The following is a 17,410-nucleotide window of genomic DNA, read 5'->3' as shown; positions in this document are numbered from 1 at the left end:
AGGGTGGTCCCGGCCCGAGACCGAAGGCGGGCATGCCAGAGGAGGGCGGGGTCCCCTCGGGAGGAGTCCCCGGGAGGCTGGGCAGGGACGCAGCGAGGCAGCCGAGGGGGAATCCAGGGCCGGGGCGCCCCCCTTGGCCGACGGGACGGGGAGGAATAGGAAGGCGGGGGCCTGTCACAGCCCCGGCTGGGCGGTCCCCGAGGGCCTGGTCGCCCCCCGCCCGCCGCTCACCTGGGCACGCAGCTGGACGAGCTCCGGTCCACCTCCCAGGTGGCGTACAGGTTCATCTGCACGGGGGCGGGGGTGCGGCCTGGCCCCGGGCCGCCGGGAGTCGCGGAGCCCGAGGCCACCGCGACGGCCATGGAGGTGGAGGTGGACGAGGACGAGGACGAGGCGGCCGCCGCCGAGGTGGACGAGGACGACGAGGTGGCCTGGGCCAGCTTGGGGGGCGTCGGCTGCTGCGGCGGCGGCTGCTGCTGCTGCGGCGGCGGCTGCGGCGGGGATTGGGCGACCCCGGAGCCCCGCTGGCCGCTGCCGCCCCCGGCGCCTCCGGGACCACCGCCCGGCCCTCCGCGTTCCGCCATGGCCCGGCCGGGGGCGGGGAGGCGCGGGGGTTACGGGGATCGAGGCGACGGCCGCGAGGACCGCCCAGGCTTCTCCCGCGGCAGCGGCGGGGGCTCGATTCGTCTGCTCAGCCCGCCCGCTCGAGCGCGCGAGCGCGAGCTGCACGCACGCGCGAGGCCTCGCGGCGCGCGGTCCTCGCGCTCGCCCGCCGCTGCCTGTTGCGGCTCGCGCCGCCGAGACACTGGGTGGGCGTGTCCGGGGAGAGGGCGGGGAGCCCCGGCCCGCGGCCGCCCCACCCAGCGCCCGGGGGCGGGACCGCGCTCAGGCGCGCGCGCCCCTCGCTCCTCGGGGGAGGGGGTCGGAGGCTTGGCGCCCTCCGCCGGGTCCTATCCTTAAATTTGCGGCCGGGCGGCAGCCCGCTGAACCTCGCCGCCCATTTCTCTCCCCTCTCCTTTTCCGCGGTGGCAGCAGAGCCAAGCGGAAACTCCGCTTTTCCGGGGCGCGGTCCCGGCCCGGAGAGGGCTGCCGCGGGAGCGCGCCTCGGCCCCTCGGGTGTGTAGACCTGAGGCCCGACCCGCCGCCTTCCCAAACCCGCTTTCCGACCGCCGACTTCACACCAGCCCTGCGGCTCCTGGGGGCTTCTTCGCCACAACCAGCAAAGGGCACGATGGGGACCCGGTGGTGGACTGGACGCTTCTGGGCCGGGCAGTTTCCGCCTCTTCTCCCCAGTGTGGTCAGAGGCTCAAGGACCTAGAGTCCAAAAAGCCTTTGGCACGTTCTAAAGCTAAGCCCTGATTTTCTGACCGCGATGTCCCCCTCCTAAAGAACTATTAAGAGTCCCAAGTCCCCACCTCTGCCCTCAATTTCTTATACTTGTAATGTTTTTCTGCCTCATCACTTAACTATATTTCTACAATCCTATTCCTTCTGAGGTCTTACTCAACTGCCTTATCCTCCCCAGTCACCCACACTCCCCGCTCCAGGAAGCATCTGGAAGCCTCCCGCATGGCAGCTCCTCAGATGGTGCACTTACCACCACGAGTGGTACAGCAGCACTGTGTGACTTCTCTCCCCAGTGCTTGGCAACTGCCCGTGGGACCCATGGGTCCACCCAGTCCTGCCTGTCGGAAAGACTTCCAGGGACACAGGGGACTACAGCCTAGGAAAGCAGCCCCCAACCACGCCCCCACCTGCAAAACCTAGAGATGGCTGATGAAACCACCCAGGGGCTCATATGGACTCAGGACAATCTAGAGGTTTTGAGCTGCGTTCTCTCCCAGGTGAGGACCTGGACTCTTGGCCACAAGGTCTGTTAAAAGGCCTGACCTGGCCTACTTCCCAAGCCCACTGCACTTCCTCAGCCCAGCTGGGCACTAAGCTGGCTATTTTTAGTCCCCAAGGACACACTAGTAAGGTCAAACCAGACGTGGAGGTCCTTCCTCCAGAGCCTTCCTACAAAAGCGGGCAGTGGTTTAAAAAAAAAAAGTCTCAGAGTGGCTTTAGCTTCATCACCAGTCTCAACTGTAACATCTGCTCCAGGTGCCCACCCCCAGACACTGGACCACTTTAGGCCACAGAAAATGGCTGTTTTCATCCTTTTGCGGAAGGGGACTAAAAGAGGGAGGATCAGGAGTGTTACATATTCATCTCTTTCCTTGGGAAACAGCTTTATTTACAAAACAGGTCTAAAATAAGAACCTGAAAACGACAAGGCCTTGGGAATAGCAGGAGAGCTGGTTCTTCGGGCCCAAGTGTGAAGCAGCCCAGATGTCCAGGCAAAGGGCTTTAAAGAAGGCCAGGTGTAAGACAGGGGCCTAAAATTTGAACTCTTTATATTTCTTGCTGCCACCACGGCTGTCCTGGGGCTGAGCTTTCCGTTTCTTTTGCTGTAGGAGAGAGAGAAAAACAGGTCACAACAGGTTAAACAACCCGCTGATTCCCCAAAACAAGGGTGGGCAGCCTGATGTGGCTACATACATCTGTGGGAAAAGTCTAGAAACTGGAACCCTCAGACTGAGACGAGTTCCTTCCCCTCCCTGTGTCTCAGCTTCATCGACCTTAAAGAGGGCAGCCCACCAGAGGATTCCAAAGGTTCCCAGCACCCAGGAAGCTCAGGGCAGCAGGCACTGCGTCCTCCCTTCCTCTCACCACTAGAGGACACCACCCCAAGGGGAAAGGCAGCCCTGGTCCTGTGTGAGCGCCTACCTTCTGCTTGGCAGCATGCTCAGCCACCATGTCACTAAAGTCTTCTTTCTCCACTTGTGCCTGCTGCTCCCGCACGTGCTCCTCATACTTCTGGGTCATGGCCATGGGATCTAGCTCCAACTCTTCGGGTGCCAGGGCCACTTCCACACCCTGCAGCTCGGGCGCAGGGCCCTTCCGACTCATAACCTGAAAAAGAAATCAGAGCACTGTCTTCTCCAGAGCGAGGCTAGGAAGCTGGAGCTCCTGCCCACGTTCCCAGCCCCCTGAGGCAGTGTCCTCCAAGTGCTCACAGTGGACATGTCATAGATGTGGGTTGAGCCCATCATGGCGCCCCCTACAGTGGCCGTTCTCTTCTCTGGCAACACAGTGAACAGCTGAGGCGTCTCACTTCTGTGAAGGACAAGGAGGCAAACAAGGGGGTCAACCTCAAAAAGAAAGGACGAAAGGGTCTCCAGAAGGGACAACAAAAGGAACAAGGGCAACGCCCCCACTGAGCTCCACTGAGCTCCCCCGAGAGATTCCAAGACACCCAGGGGAAAAATAATGTCTGAGCTGCCTCTACAGATCATGGAGATCCATGAGATGAAAAAGTGTCACCTATTTCAAGAATTTTACTCGAAAAACAAAGAGCAAATATACCAGTATCAACCCAGACCATGACTTCTTCCCCATCCCCTCCCCGGAAGAGGTGAAAATCCATCCTCACTAAGCAGCCAGCCATAAACAGAGATTTCAGATCCTGTCACTCCTCTGCCCAAAATCCTCTGCGGCTCCTAATCATTATTTGAATAAACCCAAACTCATCCCCGTGACCTAAAAGTTTCATAATCTAGCCCCTTATTTAATCCCTGCTCATTAGGTCCTAGCCCCAGTACCCTTTCTTTTTCTTCCTTGAATATACAAAACTTGAGACTTCTGCTTCTGGACAAGGAGTAATAGGGACCAGATTTACCCTCCCACCTAACAATCAAAAACTGGATAAAATACATGAAACAGTGGTTTTCAAGTCACTGGACATGAGCAACAAAGGAGATTCCTGAGAGACAGGAAACAAGTGAGGTGGTTCCTACTGCACTGAGAGTCTCCAGGCTACAGAACAAGGAGGGGAAGCTCCTTGTAGAGCCCCGAGGACTCCAGGAGTTGAAGGGGTGAAGCTGGAGATTCAGAGAAACCAAGGAGACTAGAGATCACAGGACAGAGGACCTAAAAAGAAAAAGCAGAGACTCGAGAACTCAAGAGACCTGCAGAGAACCCCCTCCAGACCTCAGTTCTCAGGTGAGGACTGTGTGGGAGGAAAGTACCAAGGCCAGAGAAGAACCACCGGAAGGCCCCGGGAGTTACACACATGCCTGCTCTTCCCTCAGGTCTGGGAGCAGGGCCTGGTCAACAGGATACAGCGCACAGTACAGGGCCTCGTGCCTCAGCAGTGGAGGACTGAGCACTGCTTCAGTCCTGCCTAAGGAACCTAAGAGCAGGACCTGAAAGGATCTAACTGTTTCCAAGCACCTTAACTGTAGTAACCCTGCACAAAACTGAAGATTTATAGGAACCTTAACCTGACAAGGTACATTTCACAACCTCAGTAAAAAATTACCAAATAGACAAAGAGGCATGAAAATACAGTTCTTACCAAGGAAAACAATCAGTTCATTTAAACCAACCCAGAACTGGCACAGATGTTAGCGACAGCAAGCCAGTACCTTAAAATGTTATAACAACACGGCGCTTCCCTGGTGGTCCAGTGGCTAAGACTCCGCCTTCCCAAGGCAGGAGGCCCAGTTCCACCCTGGTCAAGGAACTAGCTCCCACATACCCGCATCTAAGAATCTGCATACCACAACTAAAGATCCACATGCCCCAATGAAAATCTCATGTGCCACAACTAAGAGCTGGCGCAGCTGAGTAGATAAATGTTTTTCACATATTAGCATAACTGGATTCCATATGTTCAAAAGTCAAAGAAAAGACACAGGAGGTATAAAAAGACCCAAATCACACTGCTAGAGATGAAAACTACACTGGACGGGATTAATGTCAGATTAGAAATAGGAAAAAATACTAGCCAACTTGAAGACACAGGAATAGAAAAATCTCTAAAATGAAATACAAAAAGAAATGAGAAAAATTTTAAATAAACAGAGTCATTAGTGAGCAGCAAGGACAACTTCAAGAAATCTAGTAGATGTATAATTGGAGTTCCCAAAGGAGAGGAGAAAGAGAAAGAAACAGAAAAAATAGAGAAATAACGGCCAGAATTTTTCCAAAATTAATAAAAACTATAACAGCACAGATTTAAGATGTGTAACAAGCCCCAAGTAAAGAAATCCAAAGACAGGAATTCCTTGGTGGTCTAGTGGTGAGGACTCTCTGCTTTCTGGGGCCCAGGGCTCAGGTTCAATGCCTGGTTAGGGATCAAATTCCCCAAACCTCGAGGCAAGGCCAAAAAGAAAACGGAAAAGAAAATAAGAAAAGAAACTATCAAACCATTAAAAGGAAGAAACAAACCCAAAGAAAACTAACGCACGTCATACTGTTCAAAACAGCGATAAAGAGAGAATCCTGAAAGCAGCCAGAGGAAAATGACAAACGCACAGAGGGCCAACGGAAGGTGAAGACAGAGCTCCCGGCAGGACAGGCCAGAAAGACGGCACTCAGAGCAGCACCTTTAAAGCAATCAAAGAAGGAAATACTGCCAGCCTAGAACCCTGTAGCTTGCAAAAAGGAAGGCTACTGCATGGTTATTATTTTTGTTTAAATGGTCAATTATCTCAATTGAAATTTCCATCATAAGAATTGTACATTATTTGAACATTTGAACGTCTCCATTGTTCTTCCATTTGCTCCTGCAATTCCTTCTGCCCCAGCTCTCAGCCCAAATACCTCCTCCTCCGTGGGCCTTCCCAAAGGCTCCCCTACCACCCAACGCCCTCTACACCCCATTATTCAGCCTCCTTCCACTACATGTCCGACCCACATCTGAAACTGTCTTGTTCTCTAACAACCTGTTTACCTCACCTGACTTTTTTTTTCAACTGCTGATGCCCCTGTGCCTAGAGCAGTACCTGGCACAGAGCTGGGGTTCAATAATTGTTAAAAAAAAAAAAAAGGTAAAAGGCTAGTGCATGGGGGGGTGTGGACATGGGAGGCAGGAGGAACAAGTCAGCCCGTCTACCTAGAAAACCCTCCCCTCTCAGCCCTGCCTGGCACCCTCACCCGTCCATCGCCTCCTCAATCTTCTTTTTCCTCAATTCAATGAGTTCGGGGGTCTCCATTCCAGCTGGCACTGACGAGAACCCTCCAGGAGTGATGAGGCCACTGTGGAGAGAGATACAAGCTCTGGAGTAGAGACAAGGTCCCCACACACAAACAGACCACTGCGAAGAGGCAGACTCTCCTGCTTCCCCCACCTGTCTGCAGGGGTAATGAAGCCAGTCTCATCTGGCTTATCTTCATCACTTTCCTCCTCTTCCTCTTCTTCTGAAGATTCTTCATCAGATGGCTCTAGCTCCCCCCAAGGGGTCCGATCAATCTCTTCTTCCTCAGTCTTGGTCTGAAAAACACCACTCATTCATTCAACGAATGCTTACTATACATGTATCCTGTGTCAAGTGGCTATAAAAGGGAGAGATTTAAGAGTAAACAGACAGATAATAATCCCTACCCAGAGAGAGCGCCTAGTCTAGTGGAGAGCTTGAGTTATGTCTCAGGGAAACGTATGCCCCTTTCTCAGACTTTGAAACTTCAGAACACACAGCTCTCTGATAATGAAGCTAGAAATCAACTATCTCTGAACTTCATGACCTAAAGTAAGACCAAGATTGCTGGTCATGGCCCATACCTGGAATTCAGCAGCATTGGTTCCAAACACATCCCCGTAGAGGGGTTTCCCGGTCTCATCTACTGGGGGTTTGCCCCAGCCACCAGCATGGTACCCAAAGGAACAGCTCTGCAAGACAGGAAATGCAAATCACTTCCATGCCTGGGCTCCAAGAAACACTGATGCCCGAGAGAAAAGTCATGCTCCAAAGTACAGAATTAACATTTGGGAACTCTGGAGATTATAACTGCAGAGAAAAATCAAATGTTTTAAAGCATTACAAAGCAAAATTAGCAAACAACAAAAATTGGAAGGTAACAGGATGGGAGGTGGGAAGCAGAAAAAATGCTAATAATTTCAGCCTTTGTAGTCATACTCTCTGAAACTGAAAACAGGTACTTCACATGGCTCCAACTTCTTACTGATTTTTCCTAACTTCGGCAAGCTTTTAGAATCTGTTTCTGTTAAGGAACAGAAAATTCTATTTGAAGTTGAACAATTACTTCTTTTGTCTTCACTTTAATGACTCTGTTCATTTTTCTTCCTATTTACTGTTTTATTATTTTAAAATAACGGTAAGTTTAACACCATTCTTGAGATAAAATTTTGTCTGTCTATCCATGTGTATATCAGAGATATCTGGTAACACATTCACCAGATATTAAATTTAATTGGTGAAATGTGGATGGTATGTTTTCTTCTTTGTACTTATCAATTCTGATCGGACATTTTATGCATTTTATGACAAATATCTCAGGGTTTAAAAAAAAATTACTCCTTTAAAAAAAAAACACACATTATAGAATGAGAAAGAAGAAAAAAGTCACCCTCTAGTGAAAATGTAGAGCCAGCTAAGAACGAAAGCAAGGACAGGATTCACCTCAGGGATAGGCGAGTTCAGCCCAGGGATTTTCAGGTTGGGATACGATGGGGGCGGTCCATATCGCTGCATGGCAATCAGCCACGGGGGAGGGACCTTGTGGGCATTCTGCAGAAGAAAGAGCACAGGATACCATCTGGCCAACCATATCCTTTTGTCTCCCTCCCGCCTCAATTAGTAGCCCCTTCTCTTCTTTCCCAGTCGGATAACTGGCACTCACTGGTCCTACTGGCATCCCCAAGGAAATCCTCAGCTCATCAGACAGATCTCCTGGCTTCTTCTCCTTCAGCCGAGTCTCAAACTCCTTCCCCTGAGGAAAAAGCCAAGCATGCGGTACTGTGGACTCCAGACACATGCGGGGAGGTCAATTGCAAGAGGACATGAGAACAAAGAGAAGTCCCAATCCACAGAGTCCCGGTGGGGGCTGCCATTCCCACTCTGACTCTCATCAGTTCTTTCCCTGGCTACAGTAGAGAAAGGAATAAAGGCCAGGAAGGAGGGGGAAAGGCAAGACTCCCAGCGCAGTCATTAACCCACTATGAGAACATGGCCAAGTTCAAGGACTGGCTTTCTCATCTGCTAAATGAAGGCATTTGAGAAGATCCAAGGTCCTTCCACCTCAAAACTTCCAAGATACCATGGCGATGAATATGTTAAAGCTCAAAAAGAAAAAAAATTTTCCCTATCCCAATACAAAGTGTATCTAAAAAGCACCCGCCCTTGGCCCCTCTATTCCCAAATCACCCACCATCAACAACGATCACCTCAAAAACACGATCTGCATATCCCCTTCAGAGGACCACCTTATTCCAATTCCATCCCATCCAAAGGGAGTTGATGGACAATGCAAAGGCTGGGGGGAGGGGGCACCATACCTGCTTCCAGAGCCCTTCTGACCCAGAGTGACACAGCCATGACCAAAGGCCCAATGTTGCCTCCCTGCCCCCTCCCGAACCTCATAGTACAGGTCCCCATGGATGGTCAGCTTTGGCTTGGTCTGCCACTTGAAGAAGGCATCGTGCAGTTTCTGGTAGTCAATGTCGATCTTCCCCATCTTGGGCCGAACCTTCTCTCGCATTTTTGACTTCATAGTTTTCTGTTCTTCCTGTGGAGAATGCCAGAAGACACACCATAAAAGGTATGCAGCAAGTTCGACTCTTGGCAGGCCCAAATCCCTACTCCCAAAAGAGACAGAGGGAAACCTCATTTATCTCATCACAGAAGCCACCAAAATCCTTCCTGTTCAAGTCCCTCAAAATGTGATCCACATTGAACAAAACAGATGTAACATATGAAATCACCCTCAGCTATGTATGTTAAATATTTGAAAGCCATCTGATCAATAGACTGACCTCATCAGTTGCCTCTGCAGAAAAGTAGGTGACAAGAGTCTACCTCGGAGGCAGGCTTTGCACCATGTACTTTGGTACCTCCTGAATCTGCGCACTACACACAAAAATACTCTAATGACCTAACCAGAGTATTTAATCAAAATGTTTGAATTTAGGAAGTTAAACAATCAGCATATATTTCTAGCCTCAAGGGCATCAGTTCACACAGCAGGCAGAGAGCTATAAACAGCCAAAAGCAACCTGCAGAAGGAGTCACGGTGTGTGGCTCAGAGCTTGCAAAGTGCAGGCAGGCAGGAGGACAGGGAGACAAAGGGGCAAACAGAGCCGCAAGGAACCAGCAGTCTCAGCGGGGGCAGGGAGCCAGCTGAGCAGAGAGGTGAGGTCTGACTTTCAGGAGCTGTCCTTCCCCTCCTGTCTTCCCAGCCCTCTTGTGTCCTATGCAGTGCTGACGTCTAAACTAAAGGATCAACGATCAGACAGTTAACGTGGAGGGGGGTTTGGGAGCCAGATACAATTCTGAAGCAGATGGCAGCTAAGGAGTGCAGCTCTGAGCGCCAGCCAGGCCCTCACCTTCTCCTGCAGGGCCTCCCGCATCTCCTGGATGCCTGTGCGTTTGATGAAGTCAGGCAGCTCAAAGGGGGGCTTCTCAATGCCTCGTTTGCCCTGTAGGTACTTGCGCTTGAAACACCAGTGGCGTGGCACAGGCACGGAATTCCGTGTGGCCTTGAGGTGAACCAAGAGCTTGGGGTCCTGCGCGGTCACATCGTGCATCTCGACAACGTCGGGCCGAGCCACGAGCTGGAAATACAGCAGCATCCCTCTGCAGAGTCCGAGCTTCTCAGACCTAAAGCTGCCCTGCCTTCCCTTCCTCTAGAGGGCCCATCCTGGGCCTCCTTCAAAGCCCTCCTCCCCACACCCTGGAGGTTCCCAGAGCTCCTGGGCTCCAGGGCCCACAGAAGCGCCTCAGCCTCTCAGCCCTCACCTGCTTGAGCTCAGCCACGGTGAAGCGGTTCATTCGGCGCAGCTTCTTCTTGGACAGTTTGGGGGCTTCCGGCTTCTTTTCCTAGAGCAGAACAATCCTCTCTTGTGAGCGGGACTCTTAGGTGATATGAGACCTCCCAGCTTACCCTGAAACTTAAGCTACCAAAGGGCTTCTCCCCTGCAAGAGGTCACCACGGTCCCTTGCAGGATGCATCGTGGCCACTCGCCCCCAGAGCCCTTGTTCCCCCGACAGGGGGCGTGGCCTTACCTGTTCGTCATCGCTGCTGTCATCGTCACTGTCCTTGTGCTCCTCCTCAAAGCCCTTCTTCTTGGGCACCGCAGAGTTCTCCATTTTGTCAAGTTTCTCTGGCTCCTTCTCCTTCTCTTTCTTCACGTCATCAGTGAGCTGAGGAGACAAGACAGCTTGGAACCCCAGCTGAAGCTGGTTCTGAAAAAGACACCCCCTCACCTTGCCTCGGCTCAGCAGTGCCCCTTCCGAGTGCACTGCTCCTTGTACCTTGAAAGCCTCAAAAATCCTCTTGAAGAAGATGAAGTTGGGCTCATAAATCTCAGGCTCTTCAGTCACGTACTCAATTTCCACATCGGCCGCTGGGGATTCCGAGCCCCGAGAGCGGCCGGACTCTTTGTCTCGGTCCCCAGAGCTCTCAGAGGACGCCGCCCGCGCCCGCTGGGGCTTTTTCTTCTTCTTTCGGTTCCGACGCTTCCGATTTTTCTGCCGAAACACGGTAAACCAACTAGGTCAGAGATTCGAAGACCATGCCTGCCTCCCAACCCCTAATCACCTCACCCAATTTTCCCCAAGCAACTGCAAAGAGAGGCCTTGAAGTCAGACCACGAAGTTCAGCCCCTCTCAAACTGTGTGTCTCTGAGTAAAGTACTGCACCTCTCTAAACCTCAACTATTTCAGTTCTAAAATGGAGGCATGCATCACGCTCAGAACTCAAATGATTTAGGCCAATTGAATAAAAAAATATATATCTGTAAGGTGCTCTGGACAAGGAACTGGCATGAGACAGCAGCTACTATTTTTTGGCCTCACTGTACAGCATGTGGAATCTCAGTTTCCCAACCAGGGAGCAAACCATGCCTTCTGCAGTGGAAGCGCAGTCTTAACTGCTGGATCACGAGAAGTCCCAGCAGCTACTAACTATTGAAGATCTGGGACAGGATTCTTTTAGTGGCCAAACCCTCTCTCCAACATCCCTTCCAGATCCAGCTCCCCCCATACCTCCTTCTTGGATACAGACATCGTGTCCTCCTCAGTCTCTGATGCTGAGTGGCCCAGGGACGAGCGAGTGTCTGTTTCCATTTCCTCTTCCTCTGTAAGGGAGGAAGATGGCCATCAATCTCTTCACGGTAACCCCTCTGTCCCCAGAGCCAGTTTCTCTCTTGAATCCTCCTCGGGGGAGGGAGGCGGAAGGCAGACTCAGCCCCAGCTCTGCAGGCTCTGTCCTTGTAGCCCTTAGGACTCACCCTGCTGAGAGTTCATCTCTTCCTGGCGGCTCTCCTTCAGCTGGAGGATTTTTTCCAAAGCCTGGGGAATCTTGGGGCCCACAGAGGGGTCATCCATCTGCCAGATACAAGCCAGGAAGAGGGGGTGATCATAGGGCCCTTTTTTCTCGACTTCTACTTCTTGGACTTGAAAGGCTGCTGGCCAGGCATTGGGAACTTCAACAGTGGACACCAAGTGGATTCAACTACACCTTAGCATCGAACCCCAGAATCCCACCCTAGAAATGTCTGCCAGACCCGACCGACTTCCTGCCCTACCTGTGTTTTAAGTAAACATGGATCCCCTCCACCAACCAACCCCACCCCCAGAAGTTCTCCCATCTTCTCTCGAGTCCTTCTCTAAAAATCCAGAAACAGTCCCCTTCTAAAACACTCTCCTGTTCCCAGGAAGAACCCTGCAATCTCACCTCTCTGTTTTCATCTCCAGGGGGCGGTGGGGGACCACGAGGCCGAGGAACGGGGGCCCCCATAGGCAGAACAGTGGGAGTGGGGCCCACTGGAGCAGCCACTGAGGGGGGGAAAAAACATCTAATGTCAGAAGAGTAAGTCACACATTTTAAAACTTACTTCCTTGCTTCAGAGCCAGGGTAATGGTTACTCTTGGGAGGGGAGAAGGGGCTAGAAGGCAAGGAGGACTTCTGGGGTGCTAATAATCTTGTTTCTTGGACCAAGTGCTAGCAGTACAGGTGTGCTCAGTTTGTGAAAATTCACTGAACTGTGCACTTACACTATGTGCACTTTTTTGTGATATATACTTAAGTTTAAAAATTCCATCACCTTCCTTGCCCTTCCCTTCCATTTTTAGGCTCTTACCTCGAGGACCCAGAGGAGTGCGAACACCAATCTGGCCCATGTCTTGTGGGGGCCGAGGGACAGGGGTGCCCATCTTGGCAATCTCCTGCTGTCGTTCCTGCTCCAGTAACACAGCTGCCTACGAGAGGGAAGTAGGAGCTGGGGACACAGCTCTGGAAATCCACTGGGCAGGCAGCCCCCAGCAAATGCAGCCTTTCAGCCAGGTTAACAGATTATTCAGGTACCAGCACAGATTAATCAGGTACCACCAGCACTCTGATACCCTTGCCACCCCCATGCTTCCACACTCTTGATCTAAATGAAGGAGCCCTCTCAAAACAAAAGAAAACTCTTGGAAATGACACCAAGAAAAACCCAAAGAAAACACTGGTTCCTAATGACTTTTTTTTTTAATATTTAGTAAACACTGCCTATTTTTTTAACAAGATTTTTCTTCCCAAAAGATAAAGTTATTTCTAAGAACAATAAATTATTTTCTTGTACTGACCCCTCAAGATCTACCACAATCTGGGCAAAGACAACACTCTGTAAATATCTCCATGTTTGTTCCTGTCAATGTTTATCTCCTAATACTCCTGAATAACCTAGTGAGTGACAGCTAACACAATGCATCTCAGTAACTGAGGATCTTATGCATCATTCCCTAACTAAATACACATTTGAACTAAATCTGATACAAATGACTAAATTAGCCCAGAATCCTCTCTCCAATGTACCTAAAATGATATCATGTAAGACTAGTAGGGGTCGTGCATGCACGAGTGCCTAGTTGCTCAGTCATGTCTGATTCTGCAACTCCATGGGCTATAGCCTGCCAGGCTCCTCTGGTCCATGGGATTTTTCAAGCACGAATACTGAAGTGGGTTGCCATTTCCTTCTCCAGGGGATCTTCCCGACCCAGGGATCAAACCCACATCTCCTGTGTCTCCTGCAGGCAGACTCTTTTACCCACTGAGCCATCGGGGAAGCCCAGTAGGGGTCAGGAAATTTCTTCTGTAATGGGCCAGTCACTAAATATTTTAGGCTTTCTGGGTTATTTGTACACTGTTGTAAATTCCTTTCCCCCATCTCCCCAAAACAATCCTTCAAATATATAAAAACCATCCTTACATCACAGGCCATACAAAAACAGGCTATAGTCCACAGATTACCAATTCCTTGGCTACATGAAAGAATTATTTGGGAGATACTGGAACTTAGATGAGGGTGAGGTGATCTCCATGGGAAACCTGAATGGTACTGCTAATTTTAGACAGTCAGCACTAGGAGTGACAGATGATGGATTAGACCATGGGGGTCAAAGGTTAGGATGAGGGAGGCATTACCCGCTTCTGCTGCTCCAAAAGCTCGTGTTCCTTCAGTGAATGATCTCCCTGCTTAAAAAAGAAAATAAGCTCATACCAGTACCAACACCCCACTGGCCAGTCTGCCACAACTCTGCTTCCTGGTCTGCTCTTCCAGCTGAGGCCCCAAAGACTTCGGTCCAGACCTTCCCAGAAGCTGTGGCCCCAGGATCCAGCTCCCCCAGAGGCCCTACTCCCCTTTCAGGACCCTGGTGGGACCCAGGCTCAGGCTGCCACCTGCCCTACCTGCTTGGCACGCTCCTCCTGCTGCATCAGCAATGCCGCCTGCTGCTGCGCCAGCTTCAGCCGCTCTTCCTCAGACAGCGCCACGGGCTCGCCCACCCGCAGAGGAGGAGGCGGCCCCAGGTTTGGCGGGCGGGGTCCAACTGCCATAGGAAAGCCAAGGCCAAGGCCAGGTGGGGGTGGTGGGGGTGGTGGAGGGGGTTGTAGAGGAGGGAGACCCATGGGTGGGGGCGGCATGGGAATCCCCGAGAGCTGTGGGGTAAAAAATAAGACCATTAACTACGAAGCATTTATATAATGGCAAGCATTTGCTGGGGAACTCACATAAGCCTGGTACTGGGATTCAAAGTCAAATGATGCACAATTCTTGCATTCAAGAAAATACTATGGGCTTCCCTGAAGGTCCAGTGGTTAAGAATCCGCTCAATGCAGGGCACATGGGTTTGAGCCCTGCTCTAGGAAGATTCCACGTGCTGCGGGGCAACTAAGCCCATGTGCCACGTGTGCTGCAGCTGCTGAAACCCGCATACCCTGGAGCCCGTGCTCTGGAACAAGAGGCCACTGCGAAGGGATGGCCACACACCACGACTAGACAGCTGTCCTGTCCTCACTTCAACTGGAAGGGCCTGCATGCAGCAGTGAAGGCCCAGTGCAGCCACAGACACAAAGGAAGAAAGAAAAGAACACTCTACAGCAGTACCGAAAGAAGAGCATTTTAACTTTGCGGCACCAACTGATGAAAGCTATCAACTCTGCCCCAGAAAAACATCATGAACACAGACTTCACATACAATTTCAGGAGACTCAGGGACACCTCTAAAGGCCTTCTAAAAACTCCTCGTCCCCTCAGAAAATAAAAACCTTCTTATGCCACACATAGAAGTAAGTCCCGGGACCCCAAGTCAGGGCCACTGCTCTACAGAAAAACAATCAAATCCTGGATCAGAAAAGACATGGAAATTGAGAGAATTTGAATAAATAAGACCCAGTGTGCCCCAATGACTGATTAAATATAGACGGTATGAAATTAAATCAGAGAGTAAGCCCTAATTTCTCACTGAATAACATGGGAACTCTGCACAGGGAGGGCAGAGAAGAGAGTGATTACTTCCAGCTGGGGGAGGATTATGTCAGGTTTCCAGATATTTAAGCTGAATCTTAAATGACACATGAAATTTGGAGCTGACACTGAGAAAGGAAGTAAGAATCTGGACGAAGGAAGAACTGAAAAGTTCCCAGTTCTTTCATCAGTGTACCTCCCTGCCCAAAGGGCTAGGTGCATCCCCTGTACGCTCAGAGGAGGGGCTACTCTGAGTAGAAAAGAATCTTATCAAGTTAGACCGTCTCCTTACCTGTGCTGACATAGGAGGAGGAGCAGCTTTGTCCCCATCTTCACCTCTCAGAACGGGACGATTCAGGACGATGCCAGTCTGTGAAAAAGAAAAGACTCTAGGGCAGTCTAAAAGGAGCTGTTGCATGAAACAGCGTTCGCTCTCGTCTATTCAACAGAATTTACCCAGTGACTGTCTGTCAGAGCTCGGAATGGGCTCTGGGGAGAAACGATATATATAAAAGCAATTACAACACAGCAGACAAGAAGCAGCCAAGACCCCACTTGCTGTACCGAGATTCGTAAACAACGAAGACCGAGTTGTAACGGGTCATTAATGCCTCCTGCAAAGGCTCGGCCTATCCTCATGTCCCACTACCAACACTTACTTGGCGAGTGTAAGTCTGCAATCGCTCCACGAGCTCCTCGCGACTCCCTGCTAAGCAAAGCACAGGATCAACGGGGTAGGTCAGGCCGAGCAGGCCAGCCTGCCCAAGTCAGGCCACCGCGGCCAGCCTCCAACCCCCGCCCCCGGGTCTCCGGGGTAACCAGCTCCGCTTCCCCGCAGGCCTGAACTTTCCGGCCCTTGACTTCCCATCCTCCTCACCCTGGATGGGAGCTCCGATCTCTGCTAATTTGGCCTGAAGCTCCTGGGCAGCCCAGGCACCATAGTGCCCAGGAGGCGGCGGCGGCGGGAGCTGCAACTCTCCCTTAGGAGGCTCGGGATGCTCGGCCGCCATCTTAGCCGCAGGAAGGCGCGCGACCAACCCGGAAGCTCCGACCAGCCTCCGGGCCCACTTCCCGGAACTTCCGGTAGGGCCATACGCCACGTCCGCTCGAGGGTTGCCAGGCAGTTCCCATTAGGGCCCACCCCCTGCCGTTCTCCAATGCTCCTTAGGCCGCCTGGTCGCGAAGCCTTCTGGGAGTTGTAGTGCCCAGGTAACGGTCTCTGCGGATCCAAATCCGGGAGAACCGCGGCCGGCGGCGACGCGGGGAACACTGGAGGCCAGAGCCGGGGCGGGGCTGTGGGGAAAGCAGGTCCTGCCCGAAGGGCGTGCTTTCTGCATCTCACTGGCCTCAGCGCAGACCTCCCGCCTTGCGGCGCTACTCCCTGGTTGGACTTGAGAGGCCCAGACGCTTACGTTCTCCAGGGACTCGTTCCCCCGGCGGTCGCGCGCTGTGGGCGCCAAGCGGGAGTTTGCCGCCGATGCCTGTGATAAAACAGTGTCTGATTGTCTGCCCGCCCACCCCTGGCCCAGGCATGGATGAATGAGCTGAAAGGAGATCGGAGACGGGAGCGAAGCCGGCCCTCCGGGCTGAGATCCAGCTGCCGACCTGGGGGAAGGGCCACACTAAAGCCCCTTTTTCCACCTTCCTGGCCGGCTCAGATGTCATCTACGTTAAGCTGTCTCCCGCCTTTCCTGTCCTGGAGCGGCCAAACCTACACCGTTTGTTTTGAAATCTTTCTTGCCCCTTCTCTGCACTTAAAACTCCCAAGACATGAGTTTTTACTGTCTCACAGTACCTGGCATTAGAAGTGCTCAATAAATTATTACTGAAAGAAAAAAAAAAAGCAGTCTTAAGCGACAAGATTTGGATCCTTTTTAGTCTTGAAAATAAGGTCCAGTGGGTCGGACTCAGTGCTTTCACTGCGGAAACCCGGGTTCCATCCGTGGTCCCGTAACTAAGATCCCACAAGCCGCACCGCAAGACCAAAAAAGAAAGAGAAAATAAACTCAGGACCTTTTCTTCCCTCATCCCCACCAGCCTACTGGCGCAGCGGACCCTGTCTGGTGCTCTCCTACCCCACCAGCGGCCTGTGCCCTGAGGGAGGGATGGGCAGGTGCCCCTTGCTTGCCCACCTTCTGCTTCTCCCTGTCCTGAAAAGTCAGTTCAGTTCATCTTCCCACCTCTGCCTCCAGCTCTGAGATCCCGCTCCCATCGTAGTGCTGCTGTCTCACCGACAGCCAGGTCTCAGCCAGTTGCATGTATGTGTGTTGGATGAGAGAGCTGGGCAACTCAAAATGGTCTCTATTCCCTCTCCCCGCCCTCCACACCCACATCCCTCATATCTTCTCTCTAGCATGCTCTATTTCACGAATCACCCCCAACAGAGGAGTAGCTGGGAGGAGGGAAAAAAGAATGAGATGTCAGGTGTAGGGAAGGTGAGGTTTAGGATAGACAATGGACTGGGCCAGGAAGGTTGCTTGCAACCTAACCCTGGCTAGGAAATTCTCTTTGCTCCTGCCCAAACCTAAACCCTCCCCCTTTTCATCACTACCATCATCCCAGTCTCCTGACACTCCCAGAGGAGATGCCAAACCCAGAAAGGACAGAAGAAAGAACAGC

General features: G+C 51.9%; 2 protein-coding genes across 3 annotated transcripts in view; both read right to left on the bottom strand.

Annotated features, from left to right (window-relative positions):
- Window positions 1–712, bottom strand: part of PACS1 (phosphofurin acidic cluster sorting protein 1) — a 149,795-nt gene extending 149,083 nt beyond the window's left edge. The window contains exon 1 of the mRNA NM_001143870.2: window positions 232–712. Coding sequence (NP_001137342.2) covers window positions 232–584 — 353 coding nt within the window. The 5' untranslated portion in view covers window positions 585–712. The remainder of the gene's footprint in view (window positions 1–231) is intronic.
- Window positions 713–2,214: 1,502 nt separating this feature from the next.
- On the bottom strand, window positions 2,215–15,822 carry SF3B2 (splicing factor 3b subunit 2). 2 transcript variants are annotated; one of them, NM_001103271.2, is given in 22 exon segments: window positions 2,215–2,450; window positions 2,770–2,955; window positions 3,060–3,159; window positions 5,983–6,084; window positions 6,177–6,319; window positions 6,608–6,715; window positions 7,467–7,574; window positions 7,687–7,776; window positions 8,422–8,571; window positions 9,389–9,616; window positions 9,801–9,881; window positions 10,068–10,205; window positions 10,317–10,532; window positions 11,049–11,140; window positions 11,294–11,390; window positions 11,740–11,840; window positions 12,146–12,263; window positions 13,471–13,521; window positions 13,735–13,983; window positions 15,084–15,161; window positions 15,451–15,500; window positions 15,669–15,822. In NM_001103271.2, coding segments are annotated over 22 exon segments (2,691 nt in total). In that variant the 5' UTR covers window positions 15,802–15,822; the 3' UTR covers window positions 2,215–2,378.
- Window positions 15,823–17,410: the final 1,588 nt, after the last annotated feature.

The sequence above is a fragment of the Bos taurus genome, chromosome 29 (genome assembly GCF_002263795.3).
Source record: "Bos taurus isolate L1 Dominette 01449 registration number 42190680 breed Hereford chromosome 29, ARS-UCD2.0, whole genome shotgun sequence".
NCBI classification, from domain to species: domain Eukaryota; kingdom Metazoa; phylum Chordata; class Mammalia; order Artiodactyla; family Bovidae; genus Bos; species Bos taurus.
This window is presented reverse-complemented; position numbering and strand designations above follow the sequence as displayed.

Excerpts from the sequence above, each read along its gene's own strand:
- SF3B2 (XM_005227113.3), bottom strand. The coding sequence starts at position 15,801 with ATGGCGGCCGAGCATCCCGAGCCTCCTAAGGGAGAGTTGCAGCTCCCG. Across the intron at positions 15,498-15,668 it reads GATCGGAGCTCCCATCCAGG|GGAGTCGCGAGGAGCTCGTG; the intron begins GTGAGGAGGATG and ends TTTGCTTAGCAG. Across the intron at positions 13,522-13,734 it reads AGGAGGAGCGTGCCAAGCAG|CAGGGAGATCATTCACTGAA; the intron begins GTAGGGCAGGTG and ends TTCTTTTTTAAG.